At 40.1% G+C, this 27,248-nt stretch overlaps 2 protein-coding genes across 2 annotated transcripts in view; one reads left to right on the top strand and one right to left on the bottom strand.

Moving 5' to 3' along the window:
- Positions 1 to 1,183: 1,183 nt before the first annotated feature.
- On the top strand, positions 1,184 to 20,535 carry LOC143127361 (uncharacterized). The gene is made up of 5 exons (XM_076288817.1): positions 1,184 to 1,299; positions 1,996 to 2,310; positions 19,127 to 19,384; positions 19,559 to 19,669; positions 20,012 to 20,535. The coding sequence occupies exons 1-5, from the start codon at positions 1,248 to 1,250 to the stop codon at positions 20,533 to 20,535; spliced, it is 1,260 nt and encodes a 419-aa protein (XP_076144932.1). The 5' UTR covers positions 1,184 to 1,247.
- LOC143127367 (uncharacterized) overlaps positions 19,882 to 27,248 on the bottom strand; it is a 34,866-nt gene continuing 27,499 nt past the window's right edge. The window contains exons 5-7 of the mRNA XM_076288832.1: positions 26,405 to 26,469; positions 24,789 to 24,869; positions 19,882 to 20,783 (exon numbers count right to left, since the gene is read on the bottom strand). Of these exons, the coding sequence (XP_076144947.1) occupies positions 20,688 to 20,783; positions 24,789 to 24,869; positions 26,405 to 26,469 (242 nt within the window). The 3' untranslated portion in view covers positions 19,882 to 20,687. The remainder of the gene's footprint in view (positions 20,784 to 24,788; positions 24,870 to 26,404; positions 26,470 to 27,248) is intronic.

The following is a 27,248-nucleotide window of genomic DNA, read 5'->3' on the forward strand; positions in this document are numbered from 1 at the left end:
TGAACTAATCATGTTTTGGTACTTGTTGTCTAGCAGATACCAGTGAGAATTGAGTGTGGATAATGCAATTTAGTGAGACAGTTAGAATCATATAGGCCTTTCAGCGTGATTTCTTTTTGTGGAAAAAATGTGCTGGACTGGGCGGCGGTCATATTTTGTACCGCTCTGCGGTACATCTAGTTTACACTCTTTTTGTGAAACTAAACAGAAGAATCCCAATGACTTTTTTTTTTTTTTTTTTAATCATTATTGATATGAGGGACAGTTTAAAACCAAGCTGATGGCCATGAAGACGGAGGGGAACTTGATACGTGTACGTGTGTTATTAAGTGCATGATGGCGATATGATGTTCAGTTTGCCTCATACATACTTGATTGTCTCTTCCTGTTTCTGATCTTTACACACACACACACACGCATGCTCAAATACTACATGACCACAGTCATGTGTGAGGAAGAGCCTGCACTCACTGATATAGAGGATATTGAGGCCACTTCCAGCTTGGCACAACTCGGTGAAAACAAACGCATGGACAAGTCATGTAAATTTAAAACATGATACCAAATATGCAACTATTTAGGTGGATCATTTTTCTGTGAACCAGCTGGTGGTTTGTAAGGGCACTCACTCAATCCAGCTGTCATCAACTTCAGAACGCTTTTGCTGTTTTCTCTAACTCATCTGAATATTTCTATGACATTTTCAATGAACATATCCAACCACAATACAACATTGTTCACTATAGCCCATAGACTGTGCTTTATGTCAAGAGGAAATGACATTGTGTTTTTGTCCTCCATTCCAGAATTTTAACAGCACAGATATGACACAGTGGAATAGGTAGACATGATGGGGACACATGTGCTGATGACACATCATGATACAGTCAACTAGGGTTGATTTCTTTCCCCCTGACACACTAAACAAGGGCAAAGTCAGTATGATGTTATGGGGTCTAATGTGTGTGACACACAACACACTATGCCATCCCAGACTAACTAATATTGTTATCACCACCTGCTCTCACAGCAAAGTTTCAGAAACTAAATAGTGGCAGCTATGTAGTGTAGTTTTTTAAACCATACGGCAGGAATAACCGTTTCATTACAAGTTCTCAAAATGTCAAGCGGAAGTAGTGCTGTGGTTTCCCTCCCTGGGCTCCCTCCCTCCCTTTGACTTCTCATTAATCTTTGTGTAGTATAATAGGCAAAAGCTCAACTAACTTGTTGCTTAACAAACCTTAGTGATGTTTTTGGTGTTACTCCTCATGTCATTTGGAACATTTCATGTTCACTCAGGTGAGAAACGTTTTTGCCTGTTAAATATTATCTGAGTAATGCCTCTAGTACTGAATCAACAACCTTTCTTGATTAATCATGTTGTTTTGGTAAATTGGAACAACTGAAATGTCTGCTATTGGCAACAGATGTATTTTTGTGTGTCATATGGGATGTAAGTGTCTGTTATCAGCAGAAGAGTAAGGATTAAAAAGCCTTTGTTAAGTCGGCTTTAGAGTTAGAGGAAGTTATGGTTCACTGAAGAAACAAGTGTTTGGTGACATTATTATCAAGCTGAAATACTTCTAGGTATATCCAGTCTTTTAGAGTAGGTTTATGTGCACATGTGTATTGTTTTATCACATTCTTATTAGAACATCAGCTGTGTAGATCTCTGACTCAAGATAACAAAAGGTATTTTACATCTGGATTTGTCACCTCTCTGGGTGGTAACTTAGTACTAAAAATAGTTGACTAGCTTTTTTGTGTGACATGGACTTTCAACTCATCTGTAAAGGGTTATTAAGTATTAATAGCACCTTGTAATTGTTAGCTTAAGTCTATAACCTATAGCTATAGAGCTATATAACAGGTGATATTACAAATCATAAAAAGCTTATTTTAACTCTTGATAATGCCATTGATGGTACATGTCTTTAATTAACATCTTAATATAACAGTATATGAATATAACATTATTTTTCTGTTCATCTGCAGTACTTTCAAAGCCAGAGCAAGTCACTGCCTATGAGGGGGACACAGTTACATTGCATTCTAGAGGAAACACCACGTGGACTCTTTCCAGAATCCAGTGGGCCATTTTTCAAAATGATACTTTAATTGCTACTTATCAGACAGGAGACTTAGAAACCGACCTCATCTGGAGTTACAAGGGTCGACTTACTCTGAACACGACTACTGGTGATCTACAGATCAAAAATGTGACAAGAAAGGACAACATGTCGTATTCTGTGCTTTTGATGGACAACAACAATGACCAATACAATCATGACATTCAACTCAACGTAAGAGGTGAGACAGGCCCGAGAAGCTGAGAAAGATGAGCAGGACTCTCTATTGGAAACATTATAGAATGTGAGCAGACATGCATGTATAGGTCCAAAGAGTCCTATAGAAACCAAATTTATTTTTTTATATTTATTTATTTATTTATTTGACTCAGGCTGTTAGACAAAAATACCCATTGTTAACCATACTGAGTCTCAGATGAATATGAGTTACAACTAGAAATGTAATGCCAGAGGAATTACAATAGTGGATGGAAAGCTGCTGGGTTAATGTTGGTGGGGAGATTCCTGAAAAAAAAACATTGAATCACTTAATCTTTGGGTTCATACAAACCCTTGTACCAAAAAACCTTGTGCGTCAGGCATTCTTGAGATATCACACTCAAGGTGGGTTTGGCCTTAACATTTGACTTCATCATTGAGTCTGTACAAATGTTCACACCAAATTTGAAGCATGTGCGTCAAGCCGTTCTGAAGTTGTGACACAAGCATGAAAGCTGGCCTTTGGAAAATGTAATTCAGAGTATGCAATGCAAGACTACTCTACCTGCAAAACGGGGCTTTCAGTTGGTGTTGATGACTGCTCATTCTGCAGCCAGCTAACAATTACTTTGTCAACGTTAAAATAATTGAATCAACGTCGCACTGCAACATTTATTCTACATCACTTTTGCACCCTTCATTAATATTAAAGCAACGTTGAAATTCTAACTACAGATCAATGGGATTTCAATGGTATTTCCACTAAAATGAATATTGAAACAATGTTGAAATTACAACCAAACTAAAGATCAACGTGATTTCAGTGGTATTTCAATTGATATTAAACCTCAGTAAACCACTATTAGCCTAATCTGGCAAAATATTGGGAAATTCATATCCTGCTTTATCTACAGCCAGGATAAATTTGGCTAGGCCTAGGTATGTCTTGTTTAGGCTACACAAGCTTGCATAAATAACCATTGACAACTTATCAGTTAAGCAAGTGCATTTATTCACTCTTCATCTAGAAATTCACGTGTACTGTGTTTTCCTGCCATCCATAGCAGTTGCAGTCAGCCTGATCCTTCAGTAGCAGAGTGAAGCGGCACCTAACAGAAATAGAAGGGGGGGGGGGGGACAGCTGTTAGATAAATATGTTCAACTGAGCAACAAACTAACAGCTAAGCCTACAATCAAGTTATTTTACGCCAGTGGTTCTCAAACTTTTTCTTTCATTCCCCACTTAGATCAAGGGGGCATTTTTAAACCCCACCTGTCCCTCATCGCTCTAAGAAAGTGGTAGGTCAAACTTAAAATTGTCAAATTTATTGAAATAATGACAAGTTCCAAATATATCCTCGGCAGCAGAGTTAAAATCAGCTGGTGCTGCAGATATAATAAATAAATACATAATGTGCCATTGTAAATTAAACACACATATTTCTGTTTTCCAGCAACATATTAGGAAGCATTGGCCAATATTTTACAGCATTGTACAATATATTCAATGAAATACCAACATGCTGCATTAAATGGATCACTGCTGGTTGGGAAATATTTTTGAAATAAACTTTGCAGGGATGTGATGTACTGTAGGCCTTCAGTGGCTCCCGAATCAGACGTTTCACTCAGATTATCAAAGGCATAATACTGTCGCGATCGAGGCGCCTGTCCCATACCTCAAGTTTTTTGGTGAATGCAGTAATCTTAGATCTTCTAGGTGAGGTAGGTGCTTGCCTTAGCCTTGTAACTGGAGATTTAACTCATTGAGCCACTCATACAAACGTAGTTCAAAACGAAGGCTAAGTTTCAGCCAGTGATTGTTTGCCATTTCCCTCGTCAGGCCAGCTATCGCTACGAAAGGCGGCTGGCTGGCAAATTGAGTGCTTAGCTAGCTGCTACCGCCTCCACTGCACATAGACTAAGCAGGATTTTGGAAAATGTGCTTATTTAAAGTCCCGAAGGCAAATCATGTTAATTTTTGGCATACAACATTTTTAGGGGTTTTGAAGGGTGCTGAATTCAAATCTTCTGTATGCCAGGCTCAAAAATGTCCCATAATGCCTCAAAATGGAGAAATCCAATATGGCTGCCGCCGCCAGGTCAAAATCTAATTATCTTTTAGACTGTACAAGGTAAAAACCTGAATGTAATATGCTTTTATAGGTTTTCACATATAGGGAATTCAATGTCATGCTCAGATTTAAGATCAAGACTAGAGAAAATGCTTGAAATGAATGTACATGGTTAAAATTGTTGTCTCGGATAATGAATAATTCATGAAAAAAGAGGATCATGAAACAGGTTGATGGCTTTCTGAAGAATTTACTTGAAACATGTTTAGAAGCAAGGTTGATTACCATATTTCAATTATATATTTATATTATTTATCTGTATTTATCTATTTATCTGTATTTTAACTATTTATTTAATAATGCATATTTACCTATTTATTTAGTAATTAATCCATTCTGTTCTAATCAATTCTTTAAACTTCTTGGTATGAAGAGGTAGGCTACACACTTAGGCTATCCTAATCATCCTCATCCTCCTCCTCTCCAGCAGTGTTCTGACAGGTGCTGCTGCAGCTGCATGACTCCATGCATAACATGCAACTTTTTCTGCAACTGTAGCGCTGGCTTAGACATCCCTTGACGCAACCACAGGAGGTGATCTCCTTACAAGCTTTTGGAATTGGTGGAAAAGATAGTAGCTGTGGCACTAACTGATCATGCACATTTGGATGGCCTGATAAGTGTGTGTTGTGTTTGGGCCACCAACATGCTTTCTTGGCAAGGGACGCCCCCCAGTCGTGCATGAATTATTTAATTATGCCTACGCACACAAGGGTAACCCGTTGTCGTTTTTTCTCTGGTAAACGTGCGGGTTCTCCTGTTTCCGAGGGTCCGTCAAGGAAGATGGCAAGAGTAGCCAGGGCGCTTGGGGAGTCCTCAGCAGCCTTACAAGCCTCACTTTTTTCTCTTAGCACAAGGCCTGCAGTTCCCCAACCTGCTCTTTCTACCAGTCCGCATGAGCTGGAGGAGGAAGATGAGGAGGCTATTGTGGATGTTGAGACTGTTCTTGCGTCTGAGGGAGAGGAGCTACCTTGTGCACTGCCCTGTGTAGCCAGCCCCGTGGGAGGCGAGCTGGCCCGTCTGTTTGAGGAGGTCGTTGGCAGGGCATCCAGGGCTCTTGATATTCCCCTTCCAGAGAAGCCCCTTGCCTCCGCGTCTAGGTTCCACACAGACATGACTGAGCACCCAGTGGCGGCGCTCATTCCCCTCCTACCAGACTTTAGTGACTTGGTCTGTCGACAGTTTTCCTCCCCAACTACTTTTTGTAGGTGGTCTGGCCAGGCTAAGGTGCTTTCCAACATGCACGGTGAAGGGCTGATAGGTTGTGGCTCGCTCCCCCCAGTGGATCAAGCTTTGGAGCCCCTCTTCAACTCCCCCAACTCCCTCTTTGGTGGTCCCTCCTGCCTCAGTGCCAATGGCAGGACTATGGAGGCTCTGCTGGGTAAGCTGCATAGGCCCATAGTGATGCAAGCCCGCCTGGCTAACATAGCGGCCATTCTGTCCCTGTATGTTCGACACCTCTCTGGTCTCTTGCAAAGTAGTGCCGGTGATCCCACTCTTTTGATAGAGCTCCAGTCAGCCTCTGTGTACCTCACTGCAGTGTCTAAGGAGCAGGCAGTGGCATCGGGCCGCTCCTTGGCTCAGTTCTAAGTAGCTAGATGCCATCTCTGGCTGTCTTAATCTCAGCTCCAGCAGGCAGACAGAGAGCGTCTTTTGAGAGTGCCGGTGGAGCCTGGGTCCATGTTCGGCCCACAGCAGGCGTGTGACAGCTGGCCCTGTGCAGAAGAGGTGAGAGGGTCTCTTGGCAGGCGTACCTACCTTGGGGCATCCGTCTTGGGGGCCGACTGATCTCATGCAGCGGCTTCAGACATCCCAGGGGCGGGGTACCTGCCCACAAGCTGGCTAGGGGGGCCAGCGTGCTAGTGGCCGTGGCCTCTCCAGGCGCCCTTGTCGTTCCTGACAATCTCCGAGCCAGCCAGCCTCACCTCTCAGCTCGATGCATTAAGGCTTGGCTGGAGCAGATCCATGGGTGCTCTCCACCATGACCCACGCTCAGACCTTATGTGCAGAGCTGTCCACCCTCCTGGACAAAAGGGCGATAAGGGAAGTGAGGAGTTCAGATCCCCAAGCGGGGTTCTTCTCCCGTTGTTTTCTTGTACCCAAGCACACAGAGGACCTTCGTCCTATTTTAGACCTCAGGGCTCTCAATGTACACCGGTCTCTGAGGTGCAGGTTCATCACAGTTCCAAGGGTGCGGCAGGCCATCAATGCAGGGGACTGGTTTGCTACCATCGACCTACAGGATGCTTATTTTCAGATACCCATGGCCAGGGCATTGGCAGTTCCTGAGGTTTGCGTTCGAGGGTCAGGTCTTCGAGTTCCAAGTCCCCCCATTTGGAATCTCTCTGGCCCCCCGAACCTTCACCAGGTGCATGGAAGCAGAGGGGGCTCAGGATATTAAACTATCTAGACGACTGGCTCATCTGTGCAACCTCAGAAGTGCAATGCCGCCTACACGTGGCCTTGCTGTTGAAGCACATTCAGGACTTGGGCTTGCGCCCCAATCCCAAGTAAAGCAGGCTCCAGCCTTCCCAGGTCACCACCTTCCTGGGCATGGTCCTGGACTCCAGGAGGGCAACCGTCTCAATGTCTCAGTTGGTTCACGTTGCACGCCCAGGTGGAGTGGAAACTCTGCCTTCGCCTCTTGGGCCTTATGGCCCTTCACATGCGCCCAGTCCAGAGGTGCCTTTTGAGCCTTGGTCTGTGCCCCCAAGGGCCCTCCCAGGCCAAGGTGACTGTGTCCCGCAGGCTTCACAGTGCCCTATACTGGTGGAGAGATCCCGCCAACACCGAGAAGGAGAGTGCCATGGAACCAGAGATTCGTGACTGGGTCGTATTTACAGACGCATCCCCAGTAGGCTGGGGCGCCGTTCTCGATGGTCAGGTTATCAATGGTCTCTGGACGGACCCTTGGCTATCCCAGCACATCAATGTCCTGGAGCTGAGGGCTGCTCTCCTCGCCCTCCGGCACTTTCTACCATGGCTAAGAGGCCAACAAGTGATGGTGAGGACCGACAGCACGGTGACTGCGGCCTACATCAACAGACAGGGGGGCTTGGGGTCTCCAGGTCTTTGCAGCCTGTCGACAGACCTGTGGCTCTGGGCTCATCCCCTGTTCAGCTCTCTCAGAGCAGTTCATGTGCCGGGGGCCTTGTATGCTGCGGCCAACATCTTGTCAAGAGGGGGCCCACATCCCGGAGAGTCGAGGCTCTAGTTAGCTTCTTCCTATTCACAAAGGCTAACTAGCTAACGTTTTTTTAGTTTCTTACGATATATTAATTATTCAGTTAGCCTATACATAATCCTCACATAACAATATTCACATGCTATTATAGATGTATTACATGGTCCTAAACAAATTGTTGTGATATTATGTTATAGTTTACCTGTTACTGCTGAGCATCATGTGAGAGGAGCGACATAATTGCTAAAAAGGGCTTCCTCAGTGTATAGGTAGAGGGTGTGGCCTCATTCAGGGTTACATATGGGTATTTGTGTGTGTAGGGGTACGGGTAGGGGTGGGATGGGCAAACATGTCATCATAGCACACTGACATCAAAACAATAGGCTCAGGTACAATATTTCAATAGTAGGCAAATCTAGTAGTAATAGCTTAAGAGTTTCAAGCATTTTCTTCAAATACTAAATAAATAGTTAAAATACAGATAAATAATATAAATAGATAGTTAAAATATAAAAATAAAAAACATTTTTCAAGTAAATTCTTCAGAAAGCCATCAACCTGTTTCATGGTCCTCTTTTTTCATGAATTATTCATTATCCGAGACAACAATTTTAACCATGTACATTAATTTCAAGCATTTTCTCTAGTCTTGATCTTAAATCTAAGCATGACATTGAATTCCCTATATGTGAAAACCTATAAAAGCACATTACATTCAGGTTTTTACCTTGTACAGTCCTAAAGATAAGTGATTAATTAGATTTTGACCTGGCGGCGGCGGCCATATTGGATTTCTCCGTTTTGAGGCATTATGGGACATTTTTGAGCCTGGCATACAGAAGATTTGAATTCAGCACCCTTCAAAACCCCTAAAAATGTTGTATGCCAAAAATTAACATGATTTGCCTTCAGGGTTAATTTATTTTCAAAATTGACCTAGACTAACACAACCGCGAACCTAGAAACATGAATTTACTATGTTGCTAAGCTACAAGTTTAAAGCTAACGCCAGCTTGCTTGCTTACTTGATTAACCGAGTCGTTTTAAACAGACTTCACACACTCCATTCAAATACAAAACACAAATAATAGTAACTTACATTGGGGGTGGTAGGAAAACGTCCGTTTCGTCGTCGTTTGTTGGACGAACCAGACAACAAGAACGTAAACTTCCTTCAAGAGGATGCTTGACAGCAGCAGTGCCTGTAGAATCGGTAGGAATAAATGAAGCAAAGAGAACGCTACTGCGCATGCGCACAAGTTAATTACGGGATGTGTAGTTTTAGGGAGCACCAGATTGTATGCATTAGAAGCTGAGGCGGTTGATTTCACAGGTGACACCTGTGTCGGTGTTCTAATTAGCCCGGGAATTTAACTCTCTGGGAGCTTAACAAGTCCATTATGACATGCCTTTGAAGTTTAAGGGGGAAAAATGAGCTTTTTACCATTTTTAATCCCCTATTTCTCAAAAAGTATAAACTTTTTAAAAAATCTGAAATAATAACTCTCTTGCCCCACTCCAGACCTTCAGAACGGTTATTTCAACATGTCTGTACGTTAAGCGGTTAGAGTCGCATTAATTCTTGAAAAGGTAAAAAGAAATGGTTATAATAATAAGAAGCCAGGAGATTTCAAGATAGTGGATTCCATCCACTATAATTAGGTAATTTTTGTAATTGTCAGACTGTTCTGTTCTGCACACGCACACACATACACATACACACACACACATACACACGCACATATACACACATACACATACACACACACACACACACACTCACACCCTTACTCAATTCCCGGCTTCCACTGTTGTGCCATTGGCCTTTAATTTAGTTGACGTGTAAATCGCTACACTGAAAAAAAAAACGCTGGATTTACTTGATTTTATCATGTACATCGGTTGCACATGAATGAAAGGTTAGAATGACTAGAATTAGGGTTGCTGGTAGGGGATGTTGAATTTGAGATGTGGATGTTGAAATGTACTTTCTGTGATAATAGGCAGGGCTAAGATAATAGTCAGGACTGTCACTCTCTCACTCACTCACACACACACACACACACACACACACACACACACTGGTACATCCCACCCACACACACTCCATACCCCCCCACCTCGCCCCCCACACACCACTATACCCCTCACACACAACCTACATACACACACAGCCCCCCCCCCCAACACACACACATCACACACACCATTACCCTACACATACACAGACACACCTTTACACCCCCCACTTACACATACACACCATACCCCTCCCCCCAAACACACACCTATGCACGACCCCCTCCCCCCCCATTCACACATACTGTACACATTCATAAACTGGCACATAGGATACACACACTGTTGGCTAGAATTATTTGTATTATTAATAATAACGTCAACTACATTTGGACTTATTACACCAGATACAGTAGCCTACAATAAAGGCTACAAAATAGAAGTTGCTTAAATAGGCAAATGCTAAATCTAACTAAAATCGACAAAAAACTTTATTTGTCAGTAAAATTGATGAACGCACACTATCGTACTGTAAAACTGATTATTTGTCAGTAAAATAAATGAACGCACAGTAGATCGTATGTTATACGAAACATAAAAGGTAAATTCCCATTTATGCAGACAACGGAAAAGGTTAGAAATAATGGCTTGGCGAAATAGACCTCTGAAGTTCGCCTACAAAAAAGAACCAAAACGGCCATCTTTGCCCATATAAGGAGATCCAGTTAATATTAATTGAGGCTAACTGCCTATGGCAAGTTGCATTGCAAGTTAGCTCTGGGCTAGCAAAAATCTATGTGTGCCGCCTTCACGTACCAGAGATCACAGTATCCAGAGGAGGCAAAGGCAGTGGACAAAAGTGTGTTCAGGAAAACGTCTGCATTTCAGACTTTTTCATTCCAGGTTTAACAGGTGCGATAATTCAAAATCCCCATGTTATTTTCCCATAGGAAAAATCGCCAGATACCAGATGTCAAAGATGGCAGCAAAGCGTTCACACGCCTAGTGTATATTTCTTGTGTTTAGGCAGACCAAATATCAGCGGGATGTAGCCTTATGTTGATTCGTAAAGGTTGGATGACGCACGGTGCCATGGTGGAATGTGGGTGCAGTCCACTATTCTAAGCACCCCAGGTATACATGAACGTAAAACGCCGTGGAGATGTCTCACTGCTCATCTTCGTTTGCCATAGTTATATAGTTGGGGTGAAGTGCAGCTTCAATATTGCCTAATTTTTGCTCCTCGTTGTGATGTTCTATTCGCGACAACTGATTGACTGATTTAATTTCATTAACACAGTGGATGAGATGATAGAAGAATCAGATGTCAGATTTCCACAAGACTAGTTCAGGACATATTGCAACATTATTTGCGTTTTATCACTTTTAAAATTTACTTTACATTTCCAAAGTTTTTTGGTGGTAATTATGAAAGTCTGAGACCGAAACGTTGTGTTCTGTAGTGTTCTAATGAATAATTGCATGTGGAATGGACAGTGCGCGAGATCTCTTTTAAACTACTGGTAATTATAACACAAAAAACTTTTATTTAGCCGCAACAATCATAAAAGCATATCCCCCCAAGATGCTGAAATGCGTCCACTATTAAGTTAAGACTGCATCTGCTGGATTAAAACTCGAAATCAGAGGACCCTATTTTGCATCCTGGCGCATGACATAAAACTCGTTTTCCATCTGGCGGAAAGTTTATTTTTGTTATTTTGCACGTTTATTTTTTAAACAATGCGCCCAAGGGTGTGGCAATTATCAACCTAGGGAGTGGCCTAGCGCATTGTCTAAAAATCGCTATTATACACCAAACGCATTAGCCACTGACCAAGAGAAACCTGGTCAGAAGTCTATGGCGAGTTTTTTATATGTTATTTTAAGAGCACATTGTCAACAGTCATATTGGCGGGTGCACAACACACCATCCTTCTATCCTCCATGAATGCGCACCAGCACACATCCATGCAAAACAATAGAAATTACACGATTAAGCTACAATGGGAAACATAATTAGAACTAGAATTGCGGTTCCGAGGAACTGCAAGAGTGGGTTTGATCAGGGGCATGGAACTCGGCCTCATCCAAGGATTCCAACGGTACCTCATTTATGAAAATCGGACATACGGGTCAAAAGTTACATGCACACACCTTCATATACACAGACAGCCCAGCCCAGCTCATTAGAGCTCTGCCAGATGGCTTAGAACTCTGCCAGGTGCAAGCTTAAGCAATTAGAGCTGTGATGTCACAATCGAAATTTGAATTCTGAACATTCCGCCATTCATTTCAATGGGCCCAAAAAACACCGAAAAACGGGAATAAGGGCCAGCGACACGAAATCAACAAGCAAGTTACACCGGTTCAGGCCTGAATGTTTGGAGTTCGAACCGCGTCGATAGCTCAAACGGTCTAGGAGCAGTAGTTCGGCCAAAAAGTGGGCTTATAGGAAGATATAATAACTAGAATTGCGGTTCCGAGGAACTGCAAGAGTGGGTTTGATCTGGGGCACGGAACTCGGCCTCATCCAAGGATTCCAACGGTACCTCATTTATGAAAATCGGGCACACGGATCAAAAGTTATCTGCATCAACGCAACATCCAATAAGCTAAAACGCATAAATAACGTGGTTGCTATGCTGGTTGCTAGGGCAATCATGCTGGTTGCTCAGGTGGTCGCTAGGTTAGAAGGCCAGTGCCTCCTGAGAGGCCTGAAGGGTCAGTTCTGAGGTTGTTGACTGCTGAAACCGAAAAATGGACTGCATTTTCTTAAAAGACAATGTGACTGAAGTGCGGGCAAAGTTTGCACAGAAATGTACGATTTTTCCCACCCTCATCGACCTTGTCATAGAACTTGTTTAAATGATCACACGACGCCTCCTTGCTGCTTTGTCGTCTACATCAGCCTTTCTCAAACTTCTTTGACCTGAGGCCCAGTCAAGGCATACTTTGGGGTCATAGGGCCCACCTACATGAACCTACCCCCTCCTCCCACCCCCCATCAAATTGTAATATCATCACAATTATTATTTTTTTTATACTATATTGCTATACATGCACTTCAAAACAGTCAATGTTTAAAGTGCTAAGATTGTTCACAAAAGTTTGTGAAAGCATGCACATCAGAGTACTGCTTTACTAATGTAAAATATAATTAGGCCTACACTAGTTTCATTGTTTTTGCATTGTTGCATGATTGATATGCTATTTAATTACATTTCATTTGAATGCCTGAATGTAAGAATTCAGGAAACACAATACCAGCTTTTAACATTGATGTTGTTTACTAGTTAATGTAAATCACATAACACATGAACTGTTTACATACTACTGATAGCCCATTACTGTACACAATAGATTAGTATCTTCAAATAGTCAAGGTTGTTGACTGCTGAAACCGAAAAATGGACTGCATTTTCTTAAAAGACAATGTGACTGAAGTTTGGGCAAAGTTTGCACAGAAATGTACGATTTTTCCCACCCTCATCGACCTTGTCATAAAACTTGTTTAAATGATCACACGACGCCTCCTTGCTGCTTTGTCGTCTACATCAGCCTTTCTCAAACTTCTTTGACCTGAGGCCCAGTCAAGGCATACTTTGGGGTCATAGGGCCCACCTACATGAACCCACCCCCTCCTCCCACCCCCCATCAAATTGTAATATCATCACAATTATTATTATTTTTATACTATATTGCTATACATGCACTTCAAAACAGTCAATGTTTAAAGTGCTAAGATTGTTCACAAAAGTTTGTGAAAGCATGCACATCAGAGTACTGCTTTACTAATGTAAAATATAATTAGGCCTACACTAGTTTCATTGTTTTTGCATTGTTGCATGATTGATATGCTATTTAATTACATTTCATTTGAATGCCTGAATGTAAGAATTCAGGAAACACAATACCAGCTTTTAACATTTATGTTGTTTACTAGTTTATGTAAATCACATAACACATGAACTGTTTACATACTACTGATAGCCCATTACTGTACACAATAATACTGTGCCCATTCATTAACATTAAACATCAGGCGTCTTGTTTACACATTTAAACCATATTTGCACTTTGAAATTCGCTTACAAATTGTAGTAACTACATCTACGAAGTCTAAGGAAGATATCTATGAACATACTACATGGTTAAGATACATTTTGACAGAACTACAGACTTCGTGAAAGTAGCCTAGTAGCCCTACATAAAAGGCTCCATTAACTTCATTGCAAAATCGCGGTTGGTCTGTTTACACACTAAAACCATATTTACACTTCGAAATTCGCTTCCAAATTGTAGTAACTACATCTACGAAGTCTAAGGAAGATAATCATGTAGTCTGTTCATAGATAAGATACATTTTGACAGAACTACAGACTTCGTGAAAGTAGCCTAGTAGCCCTACATAAAAGGCTCCATTAACTTCATTGCAAAATCGCGGTTGGTCTGTTTACACACCAAAACCATATTTACACTTCGAAATTCGCTTCCAAATTGTAGTAACTACATCTACGAAGTCTAAGGAAGATAAAACTGTAGTCTGTTCAACGATAAGATACATTTTGACAGAACTACAGACCTCGTAAAAGTAGTACCTAAAATTAGTGTGATAAATGGCCATCACGTAGCCTAAAGCATATAGCACTAGCATGACAACAGCAAATAGCTAACGTTTACGTTAGCCTGACTTACTTATCGTTGACGTTCTTTTTAATAAACTGCCTGTAGAGTTCTGAATGCTTCGCTTTACATGTAGATACCCTCATTATGCTACGGTGTAAGTGTGTTGCTATTTGGAGCCTTGGTAGCTATTTATTTTTACTACGTTTAGTTCAAGTGCTCTGGTTCAAGCATCGTTGTGTTTGGTGGGTCAGGTGACGAGCCGTCGGATCACAGCACAGCACCCAGAATGCATTGCAACACACCGTCTTAAAGGGACTCATCGTTAGGTCGGCTTTAAATGGCATACAGAACCTATAGCAATATAATGTTGTCTGTAAGCTCCACAGGTCGTGGCAAGACAATTGAATTGATTGTGGACTTCTTGCCGGGCAATGATGAGTAACTTAACATGAATGTGTCAGGTGTGTAATGTGTGGATGTGCATAATATCTGTATGAAAGTGTGTTTCTCAATGTAATAATCTATACAACTGTACACATACATGACTAAGTTTGAATAGAGCATGCTGGGCATAAGACTGGGCTGAATTGATTGGTAAAATACTTTATTTATTTATTTATTTTTTTAATGACCTATATGAACATGGTTTGGCTTTAAAAAAAAGATTTTACATGACCTTTACAACTGGTGCTGGCAAGGCATTGAACTGGGCTGAATGGATTTGGAAAATATATATATATATATATTTTAATGACCTGTATCAACATGGTTTGGCTTTAAAAAAAAGATGAGACAGCGCGAATCTTTTTTTACATTACCTTTACACTTAGTGCTGGCAAGGCATTAAACTGGGCTTCATTCAAGGATTCCAACGGTACCTCATTCATGAAAATCGGACATACGGGTCAAAAGTTACATGCACACACCTTCATATACACAGACAGCCCAGCCCAGCCCATTAGAGCTCTGCCAGGTGGCTTAGAACTCTTCCAGGTGCAAGCTTAAGCAATTAGAGCTGTGATGTCACAATCGAAATTTGAATTCTGAACATTCCGCCATTCATTTCAATGGGCCCAAAAAACGCAGAAAAACGGGAATACCGCGAAAACGACAAGGGCCAGCGACACGAAATCAACAAGCAAGTTACACCGGTTCGGGCCTGAATTTTTGGAGTTCGAACCGCGTCGATAGCTCAAACGGTCTAGGAGCAGTAGTTCGGCCAAAAAGTGGGTGAATAGGAAGATATAATAACTAGAATTGCGGTTCCGAGGAACTGCAAGAGTGGGTTTGATCAGGGACATGGAACTCGGCCTTATCCAAGGATTCCAACGGTACCTCATTTATGAAAATCGGACATACGGGTCAAAAGTTACATGCACACACCTTCATATACACAGACAGCCCAGCCCAGCCCATTATAGCTCTGCCAGGTGGCTTAGAACTCTTCCAGGTGCAAGCTTAAGCAATTAGAGCTGTGATGTCACAATCGAAATTTGAATTCTGAACATTCCGCCATGCATTTCAATGGGCCCAAAAAACGCAGAAAAACGGGAATACCGCGAAATCGACAAGGGCCAGCGACACGAAATCAACAAGCAAGTTACACCGGTTCGGGCCTGAATTTTTGGAGTTCGAACCGCGTCGATAGCTCAAACGGTCTAGGAGCAGTAGTTCGGCCAAAAAGTGGGTGAATAGGAAGATATAATAATAATAAGTAAACTTAAGAAGAACAATAGTGGGCTTGCTGGATCAAACCCACTAATAAGAAAACTTAAGAAGAACAATAGTGGGCTTGCTCCGCAAGTCTTGCTGGATCAAACCCACTAATAATAAGAAAACTTAAGAAGAACAATAGTGGGCTTGCTCCGCAAGCCCACAGCATGGCTTTCAGCCATGCTGTGGTCTTGCTGGATCAAACCCACTAATAAAGATATTACGAGATACATCTCACAAAGCATTTGAAAATTGGTAATGACGGTTAAAAGTGATAAGGCAAGAGCACAGCTGAAGACGCACTTATCACGAGATATAAGCAACTCCTCTTCAGGTTGAAAGTTGTTTTATTCAGTCATTTGAAAAATATTAGGGTAAGTATTGCTTTTTCCAGCCTTTGTTTTGATGGTAACCCATTGTCAGTCAATAGTAAAAGTAACTTACTGCGTACAACTGTCTTGTTGTTGACTGACACCATGGTGAAGTTAGTTTCACTTTCCCAATGAGTTCAAATGATAGACGAGTGCAAATTCGTAAAGGCTATGCTAGGTTTTAGTAGGCCTAAAACAAAAAAAAGGTTTAGTGGAATGACTGTTTAGTGGCATACTGTTCCAATGCGCCGTTGACTGTCAAAATACCGATGCTTTCTTTGATGTTGCGCTTTGCGCCGTTAAAGGGAATGACAGATGTCATTCTCATTGGTTTAAATGATGTTACGCCCCAAACACACCCATGACTGATTAAGAAACCTAGGAACACCTTGTTGCGCCAGGCGCTCGACGTTTGATAAGGAAAACACTCCCAATGTGGACTGGACATCCTACTAAATTTGAATAAGCCTTTGACTATGCGATTTAGACTGTTATGATAGGGCCCACAGTAGTTCTGGTTTAACCTCAGTTTAACTTGGAATCAGCTAATCCTGTGTGAGTCATTACACAGCAATCATGTTCAACTTCGTGCTCAGCTGCGTGTTAAACTCCTGACAGAGCAATTGACCCATTGTGTTTGAAAGAAAAACAAACATGTTTGTTTCATTACATGTTTTGTGGTTTAGTAAATGTGACAACCCCTCTTTTCCTTTTCCCCCCAATGTATACGCTTATCTTAGGCTACTTGATTCAATTAGAAAAAGTGGATTACTGAATTGGAGTGACTATTTAAACACAATCAGGATGTGTTTCATTCAAAACTAGACTGTTTCATGTAATTGTAACGTAATATGGTTTGATAAATTGAACAGCCCAAACTTTTCATTTTTTTTACAGTGTACGGATAAAATTGTCTGCTGAATTAATGAATGTAAATGTAACATTTACAACTAATTTGTGAATGTGTTGAAAGGCATAGAAAGTCCTCACTTTAGATGAGCTCACAAAATATCCTTAACTAACCAAAGTTAATCATGAATTATAATATTTGGAAGTGGTTTCTAAAACATTTATCCACACCCTAACTAATCAATAGTGCATGTGTTTATTCATTATTTTCCTAAAGGCTTGCCTACATATAGGTGTAAATAGTTTCTTAATCATTAACGCACCCATTCTAACTGATGTTAAACCATAGGTAATTATTTAACAACTGTTAAATAATGGAAATATTACTTAATTAACAAATTATTATTGCATAATTTATTAAGTATTAAAAAACATTTATTAACATATTTTAAATATAGATTTCACTATGAACAAACCATTTATAACTGTGTATACAAATGCTTTACTGATGAGAATTAATGTAGGAACAATACTTATATACAAATAATGAACAAACCATTTACCAATTGTTTACAAATGCTTAATAACTGATGAATTGTGTAGTTATTATAAAGGGTTACCAACTTTCTGCAGTGTTGTGCATCTATTTCCTGCTAATGGCAGTACAACTGCTACCAGCCACTGCCCATTGTTCAGGTGCGAGAAATGCAAGATATGCAAAATTCTTCATAGTTTTATGTACAGTGAACTTTATGTACAGTGAACTGACTTGATTGTTTGTTTAAGCAGTCAATTTCAGCTAATACCATGATGGATGGTATGGGAGGTTTTATATTTTTATGTAAAGTTAGTACATTGTTAATATTATGTCTATTGCATTGGAGTTTGAATGTTATTCCTCGTTCATTAGTTGCTTTAGATAAAAACATCAGCTGAATGAGTCTGAATGAATACACTGAAAAAAATGGCTGGATTTACTTGATTGTATCATGTACATTGGTTGCACATCAATGGAATGTCTAGAATTAGTTCAGCATTTCTCTTTCGGTTTACAAAATGTATTTATGCTGTGATAACCCAATTTGATCAAGTAATTCCAATGACATTGTTTGGGCTTAGGCCTATGAAATATTCATGTCATTTCAATGTGATTGTGTTATACAGGTGGCATAGGCATTCAGATGTACTTATTGTAACATCAATGTTAAAGAAAAAAAGATACTTTGATATTCCGGATTGATATTCAGGATGAAGTCTTGATATGAAACATGTTGTATATGTTGTGTCACAGTATACTTTGTGCATGCTCAATACCTAGCACACTCGTGGTGGGAACAAAGCATGGTTCACCTCAAAGCATAACATAAGATACAACTCTCCTCCAAATTCTACTGGTCTCTAAGCATAATCCTCTTTAGGAAAACTCATGTAAAAAATGTTTGCCAACAGCTGCGTGATTATCTCAGTGTTCTTGCAAAGGCTCATGGGAACACAATGAAATGGTGACACCAATGCATGTGTTCATTTGCCTTACTGGTTCAGTGCTTCACAATGATCTTACGTGATTCTGTTGGATAAATTGCTGTGGCAGTCATGCTGTGGCATGTCAGTTCAACGTTCAACATTGTGTTTGAAAGAAAAACATGAGTTTATTTAATTTCATGTTTCATGGTTTAGTAACCGTGACAAACCCTCTTTTCCTTTTTCCCACAGTATACACTTACCTTACGTGATTCAATTAGAAAAATGGATTACTCAGTTGGAATAACTATTTGAACAAAATAAGGTTGTGTTTCATTCAAAACTACACTAGTTTGATGTAATTGTATAATGTAAATTGATAAATTGGACAGCCCAGACTTTTCCTTTTGTACAGTGTAGGCTACATGTAAATGTAAATGGGTGCTGTTTCCCTTTGTTTTTTTTTGTTCAATACAGCCCAGCTGCCCCAGCCAATTCTAAAAGTAACTTTAGGTGCTATATCCAATGATCGCTGTATGGTGGAGCTGCGCTGCACGTCACCTCAGGAAGGACTGCATATCTCCTGGGACAACATCAGGGATTCTTACAGTTACTTGGATAAGAACGATTCTGTCCTGTGGGCATATTTACAAGCAGACATCCCCACAAACTTCACCTGCACAATCAGTGACGGCCTTCGGAATTCAAGCATAAGTAAACAGCCATCATGCAAAGGTGGGTGTCATCAGCCGTGCTGTGGCTAGTTTGACAGTTTATGAAATATAAAATGTTTCATACATTGACTGTCGGAAAAATGCACTTAAAGGAGTCATTGAGGGCCTGTGTGTTGTTTTGGGACAACAAATTAAAAGTGTCAAAAGAAAACCTCACTTGATTTTCCCCCCCTAGACGCCCCATGCAACTGCTGCGGTCGTCACCACTACATCCCAGCAGTGTTGGTGACTTTTTACTTGGTACTACTATGTAATATCTGGACTGTATCAACACGGATGCCAATAAGTAAGTGAAATGTAGTTCTTAAATATTGGTAACCTTCTGATGTTCTGCATAACCCCTAGGCAACATATCTGGTTACCCACCATATATTATCCATGAATACATTAAGACGATCCCACACTAAGTACCACCAAAGACACTGGAACAATAAATGGTACCATGTTTAAAACGTATGTCATTGTAATTTGTTTAGAATTGAAACCACTAACTCCACCTTTAAGACAGGTTTAATTTATTTACCTTTTGGAAATAAGTAGACACACATGGATGAAACATTTATCATTTGTGTTTTTACAAAAGTGGAGTTGTTTTTTACAGTGGAGTGGACTTAATTTACATTTACAGGGACACAACAAGAAGAGACTCACGCAGACACTCAAGAAGAGCAACAAGAAGAGACTCAGGCAGACACTCCAGAGGAGCAACAAGAAGAGACTCACGCAGACACTCAAGAAGAGCAACAAGAAGAGACTCAGGCAGACACTCCAGAAGAGCAACAAGAAGAGACTCAGGCAGAGACTCAAGAAGAGCAACAAGAAGAGACTCACACAGAGACTCCAGAAGAGCAACAAGAAAAGACTCACACAGAGACTCCAGAAGAGCAACAAGAAAAGACTCACACAGAGACTCCAGAAGAGCAACAAGAAGAGACTCACACAGAGACTCCAGAAGAGCAACAAGAAAAGACTCACACAGAGACTCCAGAAGAGCAACAAGAAAAGACTCACACAGAGACTCCAGAAGAGCAACAAGAAGAGACTCACATAGAGACTCCAGAAGAGCAACAAGAAGAGACTCAGGCAGAGACTCCAGAAGAGCAACAAGAAGAGACTCACGCAGAGACTGACATCTTTGTCCCAGGGAGATGATTGGAAGTAAATAAGGACTTCAAAACAACAAACAGTGTGTGTGTGTGTGATTTAATTCGACAATTCACACAGACAAAAGTCAAAATTACATCTCAAATGCTTTTTTCACAAAGATGAGACGCATGTGATCAAGCTGTCATAAACAGGTTTAACTATAGCACCTCCTGGTATGGAGAGGTGAGAGTGGCTCCAACATCCTTCTTCACCTCCGGACGTGAGAAGTTTACCTTGTCATACACAGTCTGAGGCTGCACAAGAAAAGGGGGTTAAAAAAAGAGAAGAGTGATGTTATTTGACTCTGCTATGTACCTGTACTCTGTTTGTATGTAAATAAAAGTGTATATTTTTATACAACTGTCTCCTCTTTCTTTGTGTACCAAGAGCTATTTAGTATGTCAGTCTACATGCACAAGTCATACCCTTTCTATTTTGCATGATTTCTGATAACAAACGATGAATATGATGCGTGTCACACACACACACACACACACACACACACACACACACACACACACACACACACACACACACAATAGTTGCCATGCGTTTGACATTAGATATGTAATTCATCTTAATTATCATACTAAGCATACCCTTCTCTATCAAATCTACGTAATCTAACTTCCCTTTTCACAACATTATGTACACTGTAAAATAGCTATTTTTACTTAAAATGTTTAGTTAGTGTAAGTCAGTTTTTGTCTTTTGTTGATTATGTTGATTTTGCCTTTTGAGATTACTTGCCTAAAATAAGTACAATTTAATGTTGAGGTGGAAAAGTAAACATACTCATTTAAATCAGGGGTGGGCAACTAATTTCCCCAAGGGGCCACATGACAAACTGGGACTGTTGAGGAGGGCCGGACCCAAAATACCGAACTCAAGTCTGAACTCAATTCTGTTCAATTCTATTCTGTTCTTGTATAACATTAAGTAAATCATATGGTTTTGTTTACTACTCGTAAGAACAGATGAAAATGTGAGGGAGACAAAGGAAAAACAGCAATATTTAATCTATGTCCAGTATTTAATCCTCATTCTCAAAAAATATTTTTTGACATTGACATTTTATTTCTATGTTTTTGGTTTAACTTTATGCACAAAACTGTGATTGTTCAATTCGCCCTGTGTGTTGAGCCGGCTGCTTTAAGCAACCTGTGGGTAGTAGCATCATACCAGTTCGCTAACATAAGCTTTGGAAATAAACTCAGACATATTTTGGTTACAATGATAGGGTTATCCGATTGTAAACTGTCTATATAATCCGGTTGTAAACTTCGTATCGCTGAACACTGGTATGATGCTACTACCCACAGGTTGAATGGAGGGAGCAGGAAGAGTGAGAACAGTAAGAATTAGAGGAGGCTGAAGAATAGGATGTGGAGGTGAAGAAGTAGGATTAATGCCTTTGGTGAGAGAGCTGCCTTTGCTTCCAACACCCATCTCACAACATTTTGAACATTTCAAACCAAATTCCGCTGGTTAGAGAAGGGGGTCGCCAGACAAAACGTTTAAGAACCACTGAGTCACATGACATTGTTGTCATTTGGTCTCGAAGAACAGGTAGGAGGAATGACATAATTCAAGGTGACACATGATTGGCACGATTTTTTCACAACACACCACATGATTGGCACAATGTATTCACATGTCGACTTTTTTTTGCCGCAGAAGGGGTGGGATGTGTAGACAACTGCCATATTGGTGTTACAAACTAACTCCATGCATTTCTATGGAGGATTTTTTGAGTGGTGTGTCTCCTCGTTAAAATGTCTCTGACATAGAACACTGAACATAAACACTGCTCTCAAATCATAAAAAGTGATCAAAATGATATGCACTATTAAGCACTGGCGTTACAGTATGGATGACCTGTGCATTAGAGTGCAGAATGTGTTTAGAGTTTTGCTGAAAGGCGTAAGTGAGATCTGCAAATTGTGTTTTACCATGTGAAATGGTTTGATATTGACAGCATACTGACCAACTACAATCCCAAAACAGAAAAAGTTGGGACGTTGCGTAAAAAACAAATAAAAACAGAATGGGATAATATACAAGTCTCGTAAACCCATATTTAGCAGCAAAAAGGACATAGACAACATATCAAATGTTGAATATGAAAATGTGGACTATTTCATGGAAAATATATATTCATTTTGATTTGATGCCAGCAACATGTTTCACAAAATGTACGGATGAGAGCATGTTTAACACTGTGTTCCTTCACCTCTTCATTAAACAAAATTCTGTAAATGTTTAGAGACTGAGGAGACCATTTGCTAGAAAATGCTGTCCCTTTACTCCCCAATACATGATTTCCAAGAAAATTTTGATTGGTCTAACCACAGGACCTTTTTCCATGTTACCTCAGTCCATTTTAAACAAGCTCAGGCCCAGATAAGACTGTGGTATTTTCTGTGTCATGTCTCAATACAATTTTAGCTGTTACAATTTTGGCTGCAGTTTTTGAATTGAGTAGATAATGATTATCAGAGGTTTTCCTGAGCCCATACAATGACAGGTCTGGTGTTGATGCAGTGCCATCTGAAGTTCAAAAGACTGCGGCCATCCAATTTGTTTTTCAGCTCTTTCCTTTGTTTGCAAGATTTCTCTGGATTCTCTGAATGTTTTAATAATATTATGTCCTGTAGATAGATGATGAACTCCCCAAATACCTCACAATTTCATGTTAAGAAGCATTAAAATGACATTGTTTCGTCATTTGTGCACACAGGTTTACACAGAGTGATGAATTCACAGAGTGATGAATACCCCTACATCTTTACTTCTAAGAGGCCCTGACTCTCTGGGGTGCTCTTTTTCATACCCAATCGTGTTGCCAGTTCCCCTACTGTAATTAGTTGTGAAACATTCCACCTTTTGTTTTCTATTTCATTACGCAACTTTTCCAGCATTTTGTTACTCCCGTCCCAACTTTTTTTGAAACATGTTGCTGGTATCAAAAATATTTTCCATGAATTAGTCAAATTTGTCATTTTCAACATTTGATATGTTGTCTGTGTCCTTTTAGCAACTATGAGTTTAAGAGATTTGCAGATTATCACATTCTGTTTTTATTCACATTTTACACAACGTCCCAACTTTTTCTGTTGAGAAAAACTGTAAAAAGCATGCAAACCGCTTGCCCTTGAAATTACAGACTAATCTGGAAAATTTGTGCAAACAAGTTGTGCAAACAAATGCTTACTTAGTGTAGTGCACTTACACTACTGAGAATTCCTATTTCACCTAACTATACTAGGTCATTACAAGTAAAGTATACTGTATGTTTATTACAGTTTTTCTCAATAGTTAAAACACTAAAACCCATTGGCTGAAGAAAGTTCTCAGTTGCCTGAACTCATTTTAGCTAATTGTTCAGTCTGTTGTCAAAATGTTGAAGGTGGGAATGAGAAAGTCTGAAAATGTATACAATAAACTATTTGAAAGGACGAGGATGAGTGTGTATGCAAGGTGGGGGATGAGGAGGAGGAAGAACAAAGAGCAAAGCAAAGTAGCAATTGATACATTTTGAGCTACTATGATAGAAGATGTTTTCGTTCATCAAAATACAATGATGGAAAAATATGAAATTTGTCTTGATGAAAAATGCACTTCTCCCTGAGAACTACTTATGTTTTGAACAATGCGTTTTCTATTTTTTTTTGTATTGTTTACTCACTGCTTGATAGTGTATATAATTTTGATTGCTTTGTTTATTTGAGAGCAGTGTTTGTGAATCTGTTTTGAAGCGAAAGTTTCATTTTGAGCACAGGTAAAACTGTTTTGAGGTGAAAGTTTGATTTTGCAAGAGGAGTCAGAGGTTTTGTAAATAGTGCTTGAAGATGATGTTTTGTGTTTATTGTTTTAAGAAAATTGAGCAAGGTTTCAGAAATTGTATTTTAGCTATTGAGAAAAACTGTAATAGTAAGGTTAACTAACATGTTAAGTAGGCTAAGGTAAACAAACTAATTTTACAGTGTAGCACAAACTTCAGCCATTCAAGTATAGTTTACTTAATTGTTTACTTTTCCACCTCAAAATTAAGTGAAACTCATTTTATGTAAGTAATCTCAACAAAAGACAAAAACTGAGTTGTACTTACTAAACATTTTAAGTAAGGAAAGCTATTATGTTTTACAGTGTGAAGGGAGTATACATCAGTCATGGCATTTTTCTCAGGAGTTCCTGAAACTACATGACCTGGCCTGCATTAAAGTAACATAAATGCATATTTGGGAAAATGTACATACATTGTTTTGCATCCCAATAGCTCTTTCATCCACAGATTCATAGATGGTCATGTCATACTGTACACTGGTCGATCTCGATTTCTGGTAAGGACAAAACATGAACAATACAATGGTACAATACAATGGTTTACCAACATATTTGAATCAATGAATGAAAGTGAAATCCTGAAAACATATATTTATGTGAGTTATGTACTCAGACACACATAATCAAGACTCACATATTCAAAGGCTTAGGCCCGTTTCTGACCAGGAATGTGGCGTGAACGTGGCGTGTCTGTTGCGTGTCAGTTGTGTGGTGGCTGTGTGGCCTTTTCTATCCTAGTGTTCATGGGCTTTGGAAAAACCTTTCTCCGAGTGAAAACATCATCATTCCGCGTCATTCACGTCACTTAATGTGTGAGTCAGAGGTCGGAAACTGGGGCTAGATTTTGCTAACAGAGTTGCCCAGTTAGGGGCTCGTCATCACTTTTCTCGTCACGTTGTAGTTCGTTTGTAGTCCATGTGGCCTTTCATGTCCAACAGTTTTAATGTGAACTTGGGAATTTGCCCTTTTTATCACTTGAAAAGCTGCATATCTTTCTTTCACGAGCATCTTACACTATATTTTAGTGCATTCAGAGCACCTCGGAATGACAAGGACCGCCCCCATGGCTACTTTGTTTTTCCGACAGCAAGTGTTCATGTGCTTTGCCGTCGAAATGTGTGACAAACACGGATGCCACAACAAAGGTTAAAACATACACTCACTAATCCTAAACAAACAACTGTATTTGCTTAAAATATAGTGTAAGACGCTCGTGAAAGAAAGATATGCAGCTTTCAAGTGACAAAAATGGCAAATTACCAAGTTCACATTAAAACTGTTGGACATGAAAGGCCACATGGACTACAAACGAACTACAACGTGACGACAAAAGTGATGACGAACCCCTAACTGGGCAACTCTGTTAGCAAAATCTAGCCCCAGTTTCCGACCTCTGACTCACACATTACGTGACGTGAATGACGCGGAATGATGATGTTTTCACTCGGAGAAAGGTTTTTCCGAAGCTCATGAACGCTAGGTGAATGCACCCTATGTCTTTGCTTACCAGAAGCGTGTCTGATGCGGCGCTGCGGTGGCCTCTCTGCCAATTAAAACGTCTCTTTTTCTCACGTCATTTTTTTTCTTCACTGTTTTGAATGGAATGGCGTTTGCGTGTGGCGTGAAAATAGGCGTGAGTCCTATTCCTAGCATGCACGCGTTTTCGGCGCAGCTGAAGCTACGCCTGGCGCAGGCGGTGTGCAAGGTCTAACCTTAACATGGGAGCCGAAATTAAAACAGACATGCCACACAGCTGACACTCTCAAGCCACGCACCCGGTGTGAAACGGGCCTTATACAGGTAGAGCTGCTTTTCGACTTTTCATTAGCAAGCTGCTCAGACAATCTGAGCAGCTTAAAACTAAAGATACGGTCTATATGATCTCAGTCAAATTGATAAATCTGAAAGCGGGAGTGGAGACTGGGAGAGGGGTAGGTTTGTTGGCCTTTCTTAGCTGATATTTCATACAGCAGCTTTAAAAAATGCAATACATAAAATCATACAGTATATTAGATAAATGTTCATTCACCTCAGTATTTTTTTTCTGGTCTGCAACTACGTCTGCATAAACTGTGTCCTGTTTACTGGAGTCAGCTAATAAACAGCAGGGTGAAAAACATTTGATTATATTTGAATGTGTAGTCTTAACAATAACAAACAGTTATGTGGGTATTATAAAGAATACTATAGGCATATACATTATAATGGTTGTGATACTGATAATGAAAACTAATTTTGTGACCAAACATGCACAGTGTGCATTGACTGCACATGAACAGTCCCTTACGAAAATGAACCATGGTTTTACTATGTTTCTTTTGGGTAATCATGATAACCATATGGTTATCAATATAGTTGATAAAAAAGCATCAAGTCCTGTGTGAGGATCGATCTCACGACCTTCAGGGCCCAGTTTTTCAAAAGTAATCTAGTGGGATTTCGGATAACGGATTGGATCAAATCTTGGAAATGGGTATTTCAAAAGCAAAAGAGGGATTCCGAAATTAGATCATGTAATCTTATTTTACATTGATCTGGAGGATTGGATCGACCTGATTACGAAATCCGGATTACCTGTGTTTCTAAATGGAACTATATCACAATCTAGCCTATAGTGGCTATGTAAGGAACAACAGTTAGAATAGGTGGCCTGAGGTAGCTTTGATTGTGTTATCTATAGAGCCCGAAAAACACCACAATAAAACATTACAAACATCCCATTACATTATCAGACCCCTCATCTTATCCACAACAAATACATAAATACAATCAATCATACTTTGTCTTTTATGTAACATTTTGTGCATTTTGTTTTTTGACTCAATGCAAATCAAATCAGCTAGGTATGGTGAAGGATATGTGATGCTGTGGGG

The sequence above is a fragment of the Alosa pseudoharengus genome, unplaced genomic scaffold (assembly GCF_046254945.1).
Source record: "Alosa pseudoharengus isolate Yale_2024_CS ecotype anadromous, Long Island Sound unplaced genomic scaffold, YU_APseudo_1.1 YU_APseudo_1.1_scf_17, whole genome shotgun sequence".
Lineage (NCBI taxonomy): Eukaryota > Metazoa > Chordata > Actinopteri > Clupeiformes > Clupeidae > Alosa > Alosa pseudoharengus.